The following is a 19,106-nucleotide window of genomic DNA, read 5'->3' as shown; positions in this document are numbered from 1 at the left end:
GAACATTCTTCATGAGCTTGCTGGCAAACGAAATCCATGGAAACTGGAAAAAAACACCGTGTGGCTCAAAGCAGTGGCAAGGGCTCTCTTCCATTAAAAATACAATTTAAGGACGGCACAAAACTTCTGAACAAGAAATAAACATGAAGTGCATGACGTGTGAAGCGCCATAAAGACACCTGTGCCATCTAGTGGTCATTGATGATATCTTCCTTCCGAACCGCTTTATCTTCACTAGGGTTGCGGGCGCTGGGAGCCTATCCCAGCTGTCTTCGGGCAGTAGGCGGGGGACACCCTGAGTCGGTTGCCAGCCAATCGCAGGGCACACAGAGACAAACAACCTGCACGCCCACACTCACACCCAGGGACAATGTCGAGTGTTCAATCAGCCTGCCATGCATGTTTTTGGAATGTGGGAGGAAACCAGAGTACCCGGTGAAAACCCACGCAGGCACGGGGAGAACATGCAAACTCCACACAAGGAGGCCGGAGCTGGAATTGAACCCGGTACCTCAGCACTGTGAAGTCGACGTGCTAACCACTGGACTACCGGGCCGTCATTGATGATATTTTTTTCATATTTCAAATTTTTCACAGGTTTTTGGGATTTTTTTTGGTGTAGTATACTGTAGCTTAGTATTTGTGTACGTGTGAAGAACTAGAATGTGCGGTTTTACTACCAAATTAGTCCATACTCACAACACTGTCAATATGAAAAAGTTCACTACAACAATGCTAGAGGTAGCATCAGACTTGAATGTTTCCATTTTTAAGAGGCAAACTGGAAACATAGTCAGGGCCAACTTAATACATACATCCTTAACATGTCACAGCTAAATGTATTTGTATCAAATTATTTTGATGATCTAATTCAAACGTTTGATTTCATCCCAATCCAAAGTAGTACTTTTTGCTTTAGTGAACATGTACACGAACAGAGGGCAAAAATATAATTTACTCGAAAAACTATTTGGTTCTTTTTTTTTTTCAACTGCTCCTTTTCCACTTTGAATCTAATGTCCCTATCCTTTGTTCATTTATCCCCTTTGGTCCTTCCAGTCGTTCTTGTATCTTTCTTATTTCCTGAGACGGGATTCAAATCCACAACCTAGCATTATGTGGCACACTTGCTAACCACGCAATCCCGGTGCCCTCCATCTCTGTTTCCAGAGTTTTCATCATTGATACCTTTCTTATTTCCTTTTCTCTTTCTTAACTGGAAGGATCCAAATGCAATGACGGCCACATCATTGACGATGTCATACTTTAACCCCTGTGGATGTGACAATGAATGACTTTGCCGCCTCTGGTGAGTTTTTTGGCAGGTGGTGTGTCGACATGACAGGCCCGCCCTGTCCCGCCCTGCCCCAGCAGATAAAAGCTTAGCATGGAGAATCAGACAACGGCGAGCAGGAGGGAATGAGCCATGAAGGAAATGGGAGGTGATTATCTTTTATTGTCAGCCGGGGGAGTAAGTGTGCAAATGACGACTTGCGAGGGTGGGCATCAGGGGTCCTTGGAAGAGAGGCGTGTGATGCTCAAGCTGTCGTGGCATCCTGCTGATTGGCCTGCCGGTAATTAACATCTGCATATGCAAAGGAGTGATTCAGCTTGGGAAATATGCCAGGATTTCTCTCCTGAGCCCCGAAAGCAGCAGTTAAATTGATGAGTTTAGGTGCGAAGTCAGTAAAGGTATCTGGCCCGGATTCGGCATGAAGCTGGCACAGCTGGCCTTGAGTCGGCACTGGCATAATGCATGTGGGCCGAACACGGCCCAGGAGTGGCAAAGGAGGCACTGGCTTGACTCTGGCAAACCAGATGAGGGCCAGTTGTGGAGTGAAGTATTTGGGCCAAAAATCAATTTACAACTCCGGCCCGTATATGGCCAGCCAGTATTGAGCCACCCTTAAATGCAGTTTCAGATTTATTTTTTCAACACACAGCCTTGTTTTACAATTGCACACCGATGCGGAATTCCATTCATCACACACACACACACACACACACACACACACACACACACACACACACACACACACACACTCGCGCGCGTTTAAAAATGAAAAAAAAATGCAGAAAAGACAGAATGAATATTTTTAATAAGGTGTAATTCATTAAGTGTCCGCTAGGGCACACTGTTTTGACCAGAGAAGAAGACAACAGCAGCCTCAGTCCGCCACTGAGACAGACCCATGTCAGCAGACAATATCAATAGCCCTCTCACATTTACACATTTAATAGCACTCTCCTTAGTTTGTAAGGTGTAGGCAGGGATTACATTTAGATTTTATATGCACGTGTAAATGGTTTAAAACTTCCTTTCTTTATAAATCTTGTTTAATCATAAAGTGTATTACTATATTTTTCAATACCAATTACTTGTTAAAAGTTTGTACAATCAATGGGATCAGTTGCAATGCATATATGTGAATGATTAAAGTAAATTGCACATTTGTTGAAGGAAATGTAAGGTGCTTCATGAAATGTTTTGTAAAAGATACGTTCACTAAATTTCAACATTTTCCAAATGTTCTTGTGCTTCTATACCAAAACAAAGGAAATAGATATTGTTTTGGTTGTTTATAGCAAAGTATGGTATCATTTTAATGGTCCGGCCCACTTGACATCTACCGAGGCCGTATGTGGCCCACCATGTGAAATGAGTTTGACACCAGTGATGTATAGTAAGGCGTTTTTAGACAAAAAAAACACCACCATGTACAGATAGGCGTTTTTAGCTGAAAAAAACGACCATGTATAGTAAGGCATTTTTAGACGAAAAAAACGACCATTTATAGTAAGGCGTTTTTAGACGAAAAAACGACCATGTATAGTAAGGCGTTTTTCGACGAAAAAAACGATCATGTATATAAGGTGTTTTTCACCGAAAAACACCGACCATGTCTAGTAAGGCATTTTTAGATGAAAAAAAACAACCACGTATAGTAAGGTGTTTTTAGCCGAAAAAAACGACCATGTATAGTAAGGTGTTTTTAGCCGAAACAAAACCGACCGTTTTGTTTGTTACTTTGGACTTTGTTTTGGATTTAGTTTTCTTTGTTATAATTACAATTCGTCAAGTACACCCTGCTTCTCCCTCCTGCCTGCTTTTTGGGGTCCACCACCACCACGCAACGTGACAGAATGACCCGACCACCTGGACCCCGCAGGTACTAAGGACTGGTCCCTATTCCACCATGTGCCTGGCGCGTCTGCGGCCGACACACCTTTCCCTTTCAGGCAGCGCTGGTGATGCGGCTGTCCTGTTTTCATCTCGTCAAGCCGCTTCTATGGTGGGCTTAATGAAAAATCGTTTTTTTCGGCTAAAAACACCTTACTATACATGGTCTTTTTTTTTGTCTAAAAACGCTTTACTATACATGGTCGTTTTTTTTCGGCTAAAAACGCCTTACTATACATGGTTGTTTTTTTTTGGCTAAAAATGCCTTACTATTCATGGTCGTTTTTTTCGGCTAAAAACACCTTACTATACATGGTCGTTTTTTTTCGGCTAAAAAAGCCTTACTAAACAGGGTTGGTTTTTTTCGGCTAAAAACGGCTTACTATACATGGTCATTTTTTTCAGCTAAAAACACCTTACTATTCATGGTCGTTTTTTTTCAGCTAAAAATGCCTTACCATACATGGTCGTTTTTTTCGGGTTAAAATGCCTGACTATACATGGTCATTTTTTTTCAGCTAAAAACGCCTTATTATACATGGTCTTTTTTTCCGTCTAAAAACGTCTTACTATTATTGGTCGTTTTTTTCAGCTAAAAACACCTTACTATTATTGGTCGTTTTTTTCAGCTAAAAACGCCTTACTATACATGGTCGTTTTTTTCGTCTAAAAATGAATTACTATATACGGTCATTTTTTTTCGGCTAAAAACGCCTTACTATCCATGGTCCTTTTTTTTCGTCGAAAAACGCCTTATTATACATGGTCTTTTTTCCGTCTAAAAACGTATTACTATACAGGGTAGTTTTTTGGGGCTAAAAACACCTTACTATACGTGATCGTTTTTTCGGCTAAAAACGCCTTACTATACATGGTCGTTTTTTTTCCAGCTAAAAATGCCTTACTATATAGATGGTCGTTTTTTTCGGCTAAAAAAAACGGGTGGGTGTGTACACACAAAGAGCTACGTCTCCCAACCTTTACTGAGAAAAGGCAATTATTTGACATTAGAAACGACAAAATGTTGTAAAAAGTGTAACATGGATGATTTCTAGGAAATAACATATTTCGGACCCAACTGTTTTTTCTGGAGCTCGCGTCAATGGAAGAGACGTGCCCTTTGATGGTCAAGAGTTGATGTTAGCGAGCAGGTTAGTGGTTACATTTTGCGAAATTACTTAAAGACAACCCAAGAATTTTTTTTTACAGATGCACTTTGTACAACTATTTCTGATGTTCACTTAATTTAGACTCTTCACCAATAGGTAGCCTGAACCTCAGAACTGTGAGACAGCGATGCTAACGGCTTGTATTAAGTATCAGAAAGTGATATTTGAGTAAAATTACAAGGATCTTAACAGAAAATAACTTGGTAATGGGAAAAGTCAACTTGTAGAATATTAATTGGGTAAAGATCTTTAAGTATCTGTATTTAATACAAACCAACAGTAATTTTACAACATGAAATGTCCTTTCATTTTGCAAGTAAAAGTATTGTTAAAATGTGAGTGTTTAGAAATGTCATTATTGTTCACTTTGCTTGAACCTTTTTTTTAAACTTAAATAATGGTCAGTCGGTAAAGGTCTGTTTTGGCTAATGAGCTAAGTTAGCTAGCACACGTCAGCATGGCCGTCACACGAGTCATACGCCAAAATCAACCAATCATAACGAAAAGAGCATTGCCATTTTGACTTCAACAGATTCATAGAAATGAAAGATATGCTTTTTCAGGTTGGCTGGGGAATTTTTGAAGCTTCATAAATGCCATTCAGTGTATGAAAAGCATTTCTGTTAACACGCCCCTCGGTGTGTAACGTGATCCTCGTTATCGCCACAAGAGTTTCCATTCTAGATGTTTTGGTCGCCATCTGCTTGCTGGCGGTGTTGTGTGAGCAGCAGAGTCAGCGGCAGGTGCTTTCATCTTATCAGTGCTCTGCACAGGTAATTTGCATGCCTGGTCCTGGACAGGCAGGCAGGACTACTTTTTTGCTTAGTGCTCTGCGGGCAGGTAGGCGGGTTACACCCTGAACTGGTTGCCAGCCAATCGCAGGGCACACAGAGACAAACAATCATTCACGCCCACACTCACACCTCGGGACAATTTAGAGCGTCCAATCAGGCTGCCATGCATGTTTTTGGAATGCGGGAGGAAACCGGAGCACCCGGAGAAAACCCACGCAGGCCCGGGGAAAACACGCAAACTCCACACTGGAATTGAACCTGGTACCTCTGCACTGTGAAGCCGACGTGCTAACCACTGGATGACCGGGCCGCCCCCGGTTCAGGCATTTAGGCAATTAATAATTTCTTGATAAAATGATTAAGGGAAGTGTAACTGGGTGGCAGAGGGATCGACTGGTTAGCACGTCTGCCTCACAGTGCAGAGTTGCAAGGTTCGATTCCGGGGCTGGCCTTCCTGTGTGAAGTTTGCATGTTCTCCCCGTGCCTGTGTGGGTTTTCTCTGGTTACTCCGGTTTCCTCCCACATTCCAAAAACATGCGTAGCAGGTTAATGGAACATTCTAAATTGTCCTGACATGTGAGTATGAGCGCAAATGTTTGTTCTGTTACGTGTGCCCTGCGATTGGCTGGCAACCAATTCAGGGTTGTATCCCGCCTACTGCCCGATGATGGATCGAAAATGGATGGATGGATGAATGAAAGTATTATGGATTAAAAATAGCCTGCACTTTTTATTGAGGAAATGTATTGGAGTCAAAGTAAACATTTCACGAAATATCAACAATGAAGTATAGAATAGGTAGAGGAAAACCAAAGTACAGTAACAAAATATTTTATATTCTGTGACATTAGGTGACTAGAACTGTATTGCTCCATCCACCTTTCTGTCTGGTGTGAAACACCAGGAGGCCATCAGTCAACCTGCCTGCCTCATTTGCATATCAGGTCGTCACGATGAGTCCGAGCAGGCAAGCGAGACGACAACCGTCACACTCGCCCGCTGAAAGGTCAGCGGAGCTCAGCAAAGCACGAATAGCTTGTCACCAAATGTCAGTGGAAAAGTTTCCGTACGCTTGTATGCATTATGGAAACAGCTAATTAATGCCACTAGCGCAGCTTACTGTCACAGGATTTTGCGAGATTGCCGCTTACGTCAGCGGCTCCAAGTTGTTACCAAGGTGACTGAGTGGGCTCCCAATTCACAGCGATAAGACTCGAGCTACACCATACGTCGCTTGTTAGAAACGCTAAGGTACATGCTTATTGGGTTTACATTTTAGTGACTAATTTCTTTTGGCACTTGTGACACAAATTACCATCATTTGCCGTGAAAGTTTTGGCAGTGGTTAGAACGGTTGCCTCACATTTTTGAGGTTGGGGGTTTGAATTTTGGGGCTCCGTTGATGAGTTTTCATGTTCTCCACATGCTTGCGTGCCTATTGCATATCCAGTATTTGGTTTGGTTAAGACTCTAAATTGTCCACAGATGTGAACGTAAGTGTAAATGATTGGTTGGCTCCTGTAAGCGTCGTGCGATTGATGTAGAACCGGTCTTGGGTGTTCGGTACTTCTCACCCAAAGTCAACTGGGATAGGCATCAGCCCAACCGCAACCATATAACGAAGATATGCGCTACGGAAATTGGACGTATGGATGGTGAACTCAAACCTCGTGTTCCCAGCTCGTCAACATAATTAATTTGAAATTCGCCAAGTAATCGGCCTAAGGATTCAACCTAGAATAAATGTAAATGGCAATGTCATCCTTTTGTGCTGACTGCTTGTGAAGGCATTACAGGGTGTTAAGTCCCCCCGTGGATTTGAAGTGGTCTCAGTGGAACAGGATTAGAAGCAAAAGGGGATTTGAACCCCTCTTGTGGAAATATAAGAGAAGCGGGAGAAATGAAGTCAAGACGTAGAATGCAAAGGGTTAAGCGTGGGAACATTACCCAGCTACAAAACTTCTACTTTTCAGAATTTTATCGGGTAGATCCCAATTTATGTCTTTTTGTCGATATATTTAAATGTCACTTGAAACAAAGTGACATTTACAAAAATAAAAACAGGGTCATTACAAATGCTGTTTATTTCGTGCCACTCTAGCATATGTCTAAACATGGTAAGAATCGCCTGCTAAGATAATTAGCTTCAGAAAAAAAAAATCAAACAAAAGAATATGAATGCACTTTTTAACCAGCAAAGTTTATTCATATATAACAACGGTATAAAGTGAATCCTTGGCTTGCAAAATAGGTGTGCTTCATATTTACAATAGGTACACAATAATATATTATCAGAAAAATCAAAGCAAGTAAAAAAAAAAAAAAAACGAGAGAACAACCGCTTTTAAATACCTTGATTTCTTACAATTTTCACAAGACCTTTATAAAATAACACAGACAAACAACCATTATTATCATTGCCAGTAATTATTTTTGTACAGAACTCCAGTGTCGACAAACATTTCTTTTTATTTATTTTTTTACAAGGTGTGTCAAATCTTTTCTAACTTGGGAGTACGACAATGAGCGATCTATCAACAAACTGCAGAGAAACGTGTTGTTTGGCGGACGGAATGACAGGAGCTAGCCAAAAGCACAACATCAGCCCTTTGACAAACCGAGAGAGTAAAAAAAAAAGTGCGCAAAACATCTTTTTTGAAGCGAACAACTCCGGGTGGACTTGTGAAGCAACAATCCAGATCTTACGTGAGCATCGAAAAAGGAAGAACAAAGCAAACAAACAAACAACCAAAAAAAAAAACATTCCCCGCTTTTCAGTGTAGCTTGGATCCAAAGCGAGCAAGGAAACACACTCGTTGAATAATTACAACAAAAAAAGAAATCTCTGAGCGGATAGGTGCATTCAGCTATTGTATTTTTTATTTTTTTTTGTGGGTTTTCAGGAGGCGCAGATGGAGCAGCGGGCCAAACCAAAAGCATGAATTAAAAACACTCGCAGCTGACAATCTCAGGAGGATGAGATGAATCGAAGCCTCGGAATGCATTGAGACGAACGTTTCATCCCTTGGAAGAGGAGAAGGCATTTAGGTCCTGTTTCGAATGATAAAAAAAGCATGACTCTGTACAAGCAACGTGAGGTATGAGGAGGATACGTTTCGTATTTGCTGAGGTCGGGAAGACTGATTGACTGATTCTAGTTAAAAACAAGAAAAAAAAATTGGAAATGGATCACGATCTTTGCTGAGCGATGTCATTATTGTTTCTTCAAGGACACATGGATAAATTCGTTTTTAATTGCTCATATGCAAAGATTTGGGTCTCTGGATGGCCTGTCCACACATCGAAGTTAATCTTTAGTGTGTGATTTCTGAAACTGTTTAAGTGAGCTAATGTTCAGAATTTCTGCTCCGCCGTGATGCAACAGTGGCCGAGTTACATAATAGCCACTCCCACACCGAGTTTCTGCGCCCATAACTTGGCGACCAGGCTGGGCAAAGCTCAGTGAAAGATAGCCGAGATTGAAAAGCCTGAGCGCTGGCACTTAGTCGCCATGGTAGTAAAAGTTGTACTCAGCATTGTCAGGAACAGGCAGGCAGAGTGACCGTGTGGATCTTTTCAATGCAAGAGAATTGTTAAATGTACATTAGATAGTTAGTTGGGCATGGATTCTTTAGCCTTTCTGTATTTTGACCCAACATGTGAGACCGTTTATTAAAGTGGAAGTCACGTCAAAAATTATCTTCTTTGCGGCCCCATTCGTCTAAACATGGCATTAATATTGCATTTGTGGAATATGAATGAATCAGAAAACCTTGCAAACATCACATGACCAAGCCTGGAAAACAGGTGAGCCGTAACGGTCGTTACCTGAGCCCTTCGGTACAGGGATGTCATTTTCAGTTGACAGCAAGAGGCAGTACAACTTGTACTGCCACTTACTGTACTTAATGAGCAGCCATTTTGCCTTGTTCTGTACAAAATGGCCGCCCCCTGAGATGGATAAAAACAGTTGGATTTTGCTGCTTAACTCATTCAGTACCAGCCAATTCTGGACCAAGTCTGAAAAGACGTTTAAAAACGTCTTTGGGAGTGAATGAGTTAATTCGAATTCCACAAACACAATATAAATCAGACTATTGTGTTTCGACTAGTAGGGCACATAGAACAGATCATTGGAGAGATTTGTTTTTTGGGGGGGGGGGTTTGACTTTCCCTTTAAATTGTGAAAAAAAAGCAAATATTTCTCCTTTAACGTTCAGTAGAGATGTTCACTTAGACAAACGTATGGAGCAATGTTGACAGTTTTAGCGCATTTGAGCCTTTACACACTTTGCAATATTACTTTTATTGGCGCTACTGTTTTACGAATAGGCCTTAACGTATTTATGGATAATGTTACGTTACAATTACCCGAGGGATTTCTACATGGTAAAGCAAAGAATGTAGCGAAAGGACCGCATCACAGGTTTATAATGAGAAATGAGTAACCATACGCAGAGGAAGACATCAATGAGACTTGCGAGAAAAAGTGTGCCAAAACAGACAAACAAACAAAAATGTTAGCATGCAGGTTTTTGATAGTTTGTCAAAAATTCAAATCTAATAATTAGAAACAACCAATACCATCAAGCCAAGTTTAAAGGTATTTACAGTACATTGGTTTGAATATTTATTAATGTACAAGGTCCCTTTTATTTATTTATTTTTCCTTTTTTTTTTTACAAATAAATACATCCAAATAAATATAAAAATATATATGAAACCTAATCAGCTGTGGTGGATAGCTGGTATCCAGTATGACGGCAGCATTATTTTCACATCGTTTGAAATGATTTCTTGGACCTATTATGAGTTTGGTGAATACATTTGCAAAGATGTAGAGATACAGGACTCCGTATTCAAACGGAAGTTGTCTGACATAGCAGAGAAGAAGAATGTCGCCACATAACCCATGTGCGCCCCCTACTGGCAGGCCATGGCCACAGCATCGCAGTCATCGCCAAGCCCTGACTTCCTCTTGCCTGTTAGCTCTTCAGGTCCGGCGCAAAACCAGCAAGTCTGATCAAAGAGAAGCATCAAAGCAGGAGCAGGAAGATGAAGGGGAGTCTCCCGCCCATCCGTTCCCTCCTTCCCCATCATTATTCCCCGACGCCTGCCTTCAAACGGTGAACCGGGCAACGTCTGCCTGAACCTGCCCATGCTCTTCTTCACCTTTACTTTGTTGAGGACGAATGATATTGAAAAAAAAATGGAGCAGGATTATATCTAAGGCCACCTTTCATAAGTGATGTCAAGACTATGTGCCATGAGCAAACACATTCAGCCCTAACACCAGACTAAGAATAATCCAAATTTTGCCTCCTTGAATTTAAATTAAATGCTTTAAGTCGGTGATTGTAAACGACTGTACACATGGTTTGAACATTAAGGTGCTGTGAGACATGATGAGATGTGCCATCGGAAATGATCCAATTCATTTTAAAGTGCTCTATAAATACGGTTGAGTTGACTGGAGCAATTGGTCAGACAACAGCAAAGGTATTTTTGACACCAATTAAAAAAAAAAAAGTCTTTGTTTTCGAACATTTTTTTTTTTTGTGTGTGACAGTTACTGATAGTGTAGCTTGTCTCAGTCCTGTGCGGGCAGCGCGGGATCGGTTCCCACTCAGTGACGACGTGGGTGTTAATTGTTCTTTGTCAATATGTGTGCCCTGCGACTGACTGGCGACCAGTTCAGTTCAGTTGTGTGTGTGTGTTGTAAGTAAATAAGAAATGGTCATTTTCTTTATATGTGCCTTTAAGGCGATTCTGATTCCGATTCCCTCAATACGGGTTGGGAAATTCTACTTTCAGCCATTTGATTTGCAAAGTGGAACCTTAACTCATTCAGTACCAGCCAATTCTAGACCAAGTCTGAAAAGACGTTTATAAACGTCTTTGGGAGTGAATGAGTTAATAGATTGGACATATTCCAGTGGATTCATGTTCTTTACACATATCTGTTTTATGTTTGGTTCCTAGTGTATGGGGGTTAAAGTAAGTTATTTTCAACTAAAAAATAATTGTGTTTCTGTAGGTTGATGCATCTGCGTTAGTGCGTCAGTGGACAGTCTAATATGTTTTCAACAAAGTGAATAGGAGGGTTGGTAAAGCGCTTTGGACAACATATATGTATGTGTATATAGGTCAGACAATATACCGGCAGATAGGAAGATTACTGTTGCCTTGTTGACTATCTGGAGTAATTCTACAGAATGAGTCTGATGTTCTGGTTTCATGATTATCTCCTTCCTTTGATGTCTTGTTTCGTACCTCTAGCATCACATCTCTTTACGCTAGCAAACCTTGGCGCAGTTTGAAGTTCCACTTTTAAAGCATTAACCGATTTTTGAACAAGAGTCTTTTGGCACTCGGTCAAACAAGACCCACACATCTTGGCTTCTTGCTGCAAAGACGACGGCGGAGGTCCTATCGAGGCCTGCGACCGGTCAGCTCAACGTGTTGGCACTTGGATTGATCGTTTGAACAGCTGACATATGTGATGTGGCACAGTATGCAAACAAACCACGATATGAAAACAGGATGCAAACGGAGGATTTTGGCTTGGTATGAGCAGCGATGCAGGGAACTGCTTAAATCTTGGGTTAGCTGAAAAAAAGAAAAAAAAACGTCCTGCAAGCCCACTTCCATTCGTCCTTCAGGGAAAAAGAATATTCTACATTCACATTGGCCTTATCAACACTGCTACATTTACAGATGCATGCCGTCTGCCCTCTTCCTTCGCTCCTTGGTCCTGTACACTGTCTACGTCATGTGACTCTTTCATCCGAAGAAGAGTGTTGGACAACACCAAAATTTAGCGGTCCCCAGGTGCTGATTCCAATGATAACTGATCATATTTAAAAGTCAAGAGTATAAAAATAAAATCTGAATGCAGCAGCCTAGCATGAGATCTCGACCGCTTTTCTCCTGCGCGCGCACAAACACACGCACACACACACACGCACACGCACACAAGTTCCATTTGGACAATGTCCCAGGCGATGACACCAATAAATAAATAAAGTCCTGTTGTGGCCTTCCATGCTGGCATCCCTTTCCAGGTGAGGGGCTCAGAGTTCCAGGGTCATGTGCCATGATGGCGGAGTCTGAGACACAAACTAAAGCAAGCGTACGCCCGTATTGCACGACCGGTCGAGAAAGCATCGCTCCACAAGTCCTTGTCTGATGCTCAGCTCTCGAAGGACATAGCGGCGATGAGCTGCTCCACCTTGTAGGCCAGCCTCTGCTTCCTGGCATGGTCGTCCTGGTCCAAGGCTGCCGTGATCTGTTCGGAAATATAAAGAGAAGAGATCTAGGTCCAAAAAAAATCGTCACAGAAGCCAAACCGTGTTTTCCATTTTCCAGAAGTGTCAGAAAAGAACCCCCCCCAAAAAAGCTGCTTTGTCTTTGTTGAGTATTATTTATCTATTAGCCGTTTATTTTTTATCCTTTGAGTGCTGTCGTGTAAATGCGACGTTTGTCAAGGTCCAAGCGTCAGCTTGAGACAAGCGCTGTGTTTGGTTCTCTCATCTTTCTCTTGCCTGTCAGGAGGAATCTCAATCAAGGTGACGGCAGCATTCAGGGCAAAGGGTAAAAAACAAAGCACAGAAGTGCGAATAGTCTTCTTTTTCTACATACGTTGATACTTCTTGTCACTTGTCACTGGGGAAACTTTTGTATTAATAGAATCGTTTTTATTCTTATTCCAATTACATTTGGTTAACTTAACTGTTGAGAGGGTTCACATCTTGGCTCACACCCTCTGTGGAATCTTGGCAACCAATCATTGCCCTATCACAGACTATAATGTATTTCTAATTGAGTACAAGTATTCTGTCCCTGGAGCTTAACATCCATGTACTGTATAATACAACGCAGCACAGACAACAAACATGAAGGGCCAAGATGGTCAATCATCTATTCCAAAACTTTGGTTAAAGGTCAAGAAATTCTTAATTGTAACTCGAAGCATTATTGTATACAATTGAATTCTTTGCACTTCTCACTTCAATCGTTTCTATGCAAAACAGGCATTGAGTGAACAAATGGAAAAATGGTAATAGAACATTGCTGTTAATTTTGCACAATTTTTTTGAAGGAAAAATGCTAGATTGGAAGATATATAGGTCTTACTTTCAGACTACTTTTCATTGGTTTAATACAAATTGTATGTATCTACTAATAGTGCTTATGGTATCGGTTACTTAGTATCCGTGACGGTGAGTACTAAAGAGTTGAGTACTCATACTGAGATCCATCCATCCATTTTCCGAACCGCTTGATCCTCACTAGGGTCACGGGGGGTGCTGGAGCCTATCCCAGCTGTCTTCGGGCAGTGGGCGGGGGACACCCTGAATCGGTTGCCAGCCAATCGCAGGGCACATAGAGACGAACAACCATCCACAATCACATTCACACCTAGGGACAATTTAGAGTGTTCAATCAGCCTGCTCATACTGAGATTGTTCTGGGGAAAAAAAAGTAGCAAACATCGCTAGTTTTGACTGAATCTTGTAAAACATGCCGCATGTTTGAATCTGTTGCTCAGAAGCTGCAAAACTCAACGTTAAGTGATCCGTCGAGAGCAAAGGGGCAAGCCGACTGGATAATGGACGCAAAGAGAGGAGGCATACAAGGAAGGAGGACGAGATAGAGCAGTGCGCTGTTCCAACGTAAAGGTCAGACTCCCAAAGGAGGAGCTGACATTAGAAGCAGTGAACGTTCCCATAAATGCTCCCTTTTCTCTTTCCTCCCTTTTATGCTTCCTGTCATCCAATTTGTGTGTGTGTGTGTGTGTGTGTGTATTGCCTGTGTGTAATCCTGCTCCTGCTTTGTATCCACATGATGTTGTGTAGTTGCTATCTCTTAAAACACATTGAGTCATAGAGGAACAGATAATTCAAACCCAAACAGTGGTGTTTTTTTTGACCCCCACTTAACATGGACCAGTGAAAACAACTGGAAACGACATGCCAAGATTGAACGTGAATAATTATGTGTACTGTAAGGCTTCCGTTTTCTGTTTGTTTTATAAAAGGTCCACTCTGAGACCTGTTTCCAAATGCTGGCCACAACAGGAGAGTTTTTGTTTGCGAGGCGGTTTTCAGCAGAATGGTGTCGTTACTAATGAGACGCATTCATCCCAACCACCTTGTCACACAGGCAAGCGCCGACGTACCTCCTCGCTGTACTTGCTGATATACGAGTAGATCTCATTCAGGGCGCTCAGCATGTTGAACTCGCTGGAGTGGAGTCGAGCCTGTTCGGCCAAGTAGGCGTTCATGTCCTGGTCGCTGATGGCTGGCAGCCTGTTGATGTCGGCGTAGTACCTGCGGGACAGCACTTGTCATCGTTTGCAACTAACAAAGTGAACTCGACCTCAACTTTTAAGGTCCCAATTTCAGAGGCCTTAACCGTCAAAGAGTGCATTTCATGAGTCGTCGCGCACAACGACAGAATGTGAGATGTGTAGGCCAGCAAAGAGAGTCCAAGTTTGATGTATCCAAGAAGACTTTAACAAGAACGCATTGGGAATGGTGTGTGAACTATAAAGCTTACCTCTCTACCCAGCTCTTGTAATTGGGGATATCTTTAGCGTAGAGGAGCTTATTGGATGGGGAGTCTTTGCCCAGGCGGTGTTCAGACGTGGAGCAAGAATCCATGAATGTCTGAGCAACCACAGACAGACAGGCGTCCGTGATGCTGCTCTTATGGATGTCAAACACAAACTGTGGGTTCTTGATCACGTTCACCCAGAAACGCAGCGGAAGGCTGGAGGATAGACACAAAGGGACTGGCTAAGTGCGATGGCTGCTCACTTTGTGGGCAAATTCTCTGTGTTCTGATTTCACAATACAAAAGGTGACTTTTAGGGCCCTCGGTCTGCTCTCTTACCAGTTGCTCTTCCACGTGTGGCGGACATCCGTGTCATATATGCCGTGCTTGTCAGCTTGTTCGTCCAGGAAGTCGAACATATACTTGATGGCTAGTGGCAGCGTGCTACCTCGGTGAACTGTACTGAACAATGTTTCGAACAGGTCGTCAACAAATTTTTGGAGCGTTCCCTGCGGGGGATATGAGAGCAGTAAGATGAATGATTTGCCTTAAAAGATCAGCCATCTAGTACACCCCCGCCCCAAAAAGAAAGAAAAAGCATGATCTCTGGGTTCATATATTTTCAGTGCCTACTTTGGTAGCGAGTAGCCTGGTCAGGTAGATCTCCGAAACCATCTTGCTGCCGCGATCTCCTTCCTTTTGGTCTCCGTGCTCATGGTTCTTCACCAGGTGCCACACCTTTACACCACTTTCCAGATCCGGCGTGATCATGGGAGCGCGAGAACGCAGGCTGTCGGGACTGCCAGTGTAACGGAACGAAGAATCTATTTGAAAGATTAAAACATTCAGCAGTTAGATATGTCAGTGCTATGCAGGTCACCGGAAATGCATGATTTTGTGATACTTTATAGGCAAACCCAAATAAAACCATTCAGAAGTGATGACTTGGCGTGAAACTATAGTTACTGGTTGGCAGGATTCCGAACTTCTCTTATGGGTTACGAGAGTGAGTTATGATTCTTTGTCACAGGTTTTGGACCGCTCATTGTTATTTTACCGTATTTTCTGCACTATAAGGCGCACCGTATTATAAGGTACATAGAATAGGAGCCAAAATAATGGCTGCGGTTGCGTGATGCAGCCGCTAGATGGAGTTACACTAAAGGAATACAACACAGCACAATAAAATACAGCTTTATTTATAGAGAGCTTTTACAACCGTTGCTGCTGTAACAAAGCGCTTTCCAGAACACTTAAAAATACTATGACCAAGAAATCAGAAGATTGATCCATAGCATCGGATTGAAAGGCGCACTGTTGGCTTTTGAGAAGCTTGAATTCCTTTAGGTGTGCCTTATAGTGCGGAAAATACGGTACTCTGGCATCAGCTTGCATCTTGAGAGGCAAACAACTTGAAGCCCTGTATGCCATTTGCTCCTACGTGTTAAAACCTACTGAAGTGATTTCCATTAGAGCATGAGCCAAGGAAGAAACCATTAAATGGCTTTGTGAAGCATTTTGTTGTCACTTTTTGCCATTTGAGTCACTATAGCATAAATAACAGAACATTCCATCCCGAAAGCGAAACTGCACAGAATGACCTCCACAAACGAGGAAGTAGAATATAAAAACAATATCATTTGGCTCGGATGAGGTCTAGTGGTCGAGTGCCATTCCGTTTTTTTTTTCTTGTTTGTCACTGCACGGGCAGTATCATGATCTATGAGTCAATGACTAGAATATAGTGCCAGATTTGTTGAGTGGAACATGTACAGATGAGCTGGTCTTAAAAATAGCACCTTATTACTCCTCTTCTTCCACAACGAGAGGAAAAACCGGCTATCACGTTCAAATCACGGCACCTAAAAATGTTGCTAAGCACCCAAAGGCCCCATTGTCCCTCAGCATGTCAACTGTGTTCTCACATTGCTGCCTCCTTGCTCCTTGGCGATAACACATCACTTTCTCAGTCACTAATTAGCAAGAGTCTCCCGGCACTGGGATCCCCGGAGATTTGGGATCTGAGCATCGCACGCAGAGAGAGAGAGGCGCTCAGTGAGGATCTCTCTCACCTTGCTTCAAAGGCTCGGATGAGCTACAAAGACCTTTTTTTTGCTGCCAATACAGCCACACAAAGTGTAAAAATATGACCGGGCGACATCTGGCTCCCCAAAGGGAACTCGGCCTCAAATGATACACAGGGTGGATAGCGGTTTTAAATCTTAATCGAGCTACTCCGTTTGAACACCTCTTCTTTTTTTGAGGGAGGGGGGGGGGGGGGGGATTTCCTTCTCAAGGACACTGAGCTGGCTCAAAGTTCTCTTGGTATGGTGGCAGATTCACATCTTGATGGTGAGATTTTTAGAACATTTTTTTGGACAAATTGAAGAGGGTACACATTGAGTCAAGGCACCGTGTGTCAAATGTAATTGGATACAAATCCATCAACGAGTGTCGAGGTGTAGCTTTGTAGGGTCATGATGGATGAGGGTGCACTTCCAACAACAGTAACAGAAGAAATGGAAGCAAGTTGAGTGCACTTGGTCCATTTAACCCCAGCAGTTGATTATACTGCTCAACAGCAAATCTTAATTATATGGCTTTGTGTGTCCCTGAATTGACAATTGACAATTGATGATATTGGTTTACTTTCTTTTCTAGAACATCAGTTTTTAGATATTTATTTATTTAAATAAGATATCCTTTATTTGTCCCACACTGGGGAAATTTACAGTCTACAGCAGCAAGATTGTGGGTCGAAAGAAGAGAGAAGAAAAAGAAATGCACCATTAGCTAAACCTAACCTTGAATTAAATATGACTACAGTAAATACATCGCATAACATATTATAATGATAATAATAATGATTATTATTATTGCTATGCTAAAAGCCTGATGTGCTTGAGGGGGAAAAAAAAAGACAAGGGCAGAATCAGAAATTGCGACCAAAAAAACCCCAATCTAGTTTACTTGCATCTCAGATTATACAATTGTGAAATAAAATTGATGACCTGATATCATAAAATGAATTGATATCATAAAATTTAAGGTGAGACAGTTTGGCTTGTATCAATGCCACCGTCATGAATCATGCCACACGGGATATCAACATCCCTCCTGAGACCACAATCGGCAATGATGTAGTGCCGTGTAGGTTGATGGTCTTGAATGTGCCCACGTGATAATACATGCTTGCGTCGGTCATTTCGTCAGGCAATGTTGGCAGCAAACAGAAAAGAATACATACATTCATGCACATTTTGAAAAATTATTATGGTTCCGACATACAACTCACTAGTTTTTATTTAATTGCTTTATAATTACATATATATATATACATACATACATACAATTTTCCATAAACACTGCATTTACCGTAATAACTTTACTACTGTGTAAATGTGTATGATTAAAATATGATATAAATATTGTCAAAGTTATTTTTGACAAAACATTTTGTTTATTGTTCTTGACTTCACCCGGTCGTGTGGGTCACGACTGGGTGAAAATAGGAAAATGTGGGTCGCTGGGTGCCAGCAGTCGAAAAACATTGATCTAGACATCATTGTCTATATATGTATCACGGCAGTCTGGACTCGGGACTCACCATATCTACTGATGGATGATCGCGATATGCTCGCTGAGGGTGGGATGTTGTACGACGACGTCTGTTTGGGCACCAAAGCCACCACACAACGATCCGACACCTGCGAAGGCAAACACGAACATCTTCACATACATGTTTGCAAGCCACCTTCATGCGGCTCAAAATCGTATCGGTGCACGAGATCTTTCGAAGGTCTGCGATTCATTCAGTTAAAATTCAATTAGCATCCGCAGTTTGCTTTCAGTGTCACGGATCTCGTGGCTTAGAATAGCCCGTACGGAGAGCCCATCATTTAATAATACCCGCTGATGTCTTCATGTATTACTAACTCTCTCAAAATGTACAAGTAAAGAAGACATTACATAAGGCCTGCGTGAATAATCCAAACATATTCCCGCTTGTCATGTCTGTTCATTACTTTCAGGCAGTTTTGGGCATGGTGGCTGCACTTGACATGACTGCAGCAACAGAGATGTGAAGTAAGCTTTGGAACTGGGATATTAGAGTGCTCTCGGGGGGGGGGGGGGGGGGGGTACTGGCGAAGAATCTTGTGTGGATTTTGTATCCTTAGAGGAAAAAGTATAATGTCACCATATGGAGGAGAAGAAGAAGAATGTTAAGAGGGCAGAGTACATGTTAAGGAGAAGTTAATTCACTCTTTTTCGCTAGCGCTTGGTCACAAGTGAGCTTGGAGCCGATCACAGCTGACTTTGGACGAGAAGCAAGTTAAACCCCGGACTGGTCTGGAGTTCATCACAGGGCGGTTGTAAAGGATCATTCACCCAAATGGATGATTT

General features: G+C 42.1%; 1 protein-coding gene across 1 annotated transcript in view; it reads right to left on the bottom strand.

Annotated features, from left to right (window-relative positions):
- Window positions 1-7,323: 7,323 nt before the first annotated feature.
- plxna2 (plexin A2) overlaps window positions 7,324-19,106 on the bottom strand; it is a 189,303-nt gene continuing 177,520 nt past the window's right edge. Inside the window, exons 27-32 of the mRNA XM_086105377.1 lie at window positions 18,310-18,409; window positions 15,336-15,526; window positions 15,042-15,211; window positions 14,706-14,918; window positions 14,326-14,476; window positions 7,324-12,432 (exon numbers count right to left, since the gene is read on the bottom strand). Coding sequence (XP_085961503.1) covers window positions 12,337-12,432; window positions 14,326-14,476; window positions 14,706-14,918; window positions 15,042-15,211; window positions 15,336-15,526; window positions 18,310-18,409 — 921 coding nt within the window. The 3' untranslated portion in view covers window positions 7,324-12,336. The remainder of the gene's footprint in view (window positions 12,433-14,325; window positions 14,477-14,705; window positions 14,919-15,041; window positions 15,212-15,335; window positions 15,527-18,309; window positions 18,410-19,106) is intronic.

This window comes from Hippocampus guttulatus, chromosome 1, assembly GCF_054856545.1.
Source record: "Hippocampus guttulatus isolate MCC_2025c chromosome 1, RoL_Hgut_1.0, whole genome shotgun sequence".
NCBI lineage: Eukaryota > Metazoa > Chordata > Actinopteri > Syngnathiformes > Syngnathidae > Hippocampus > Hippocampus guttulatus.
This window is presented reverse-complemented; position numbering and strand designations above follow the sequence as displayed.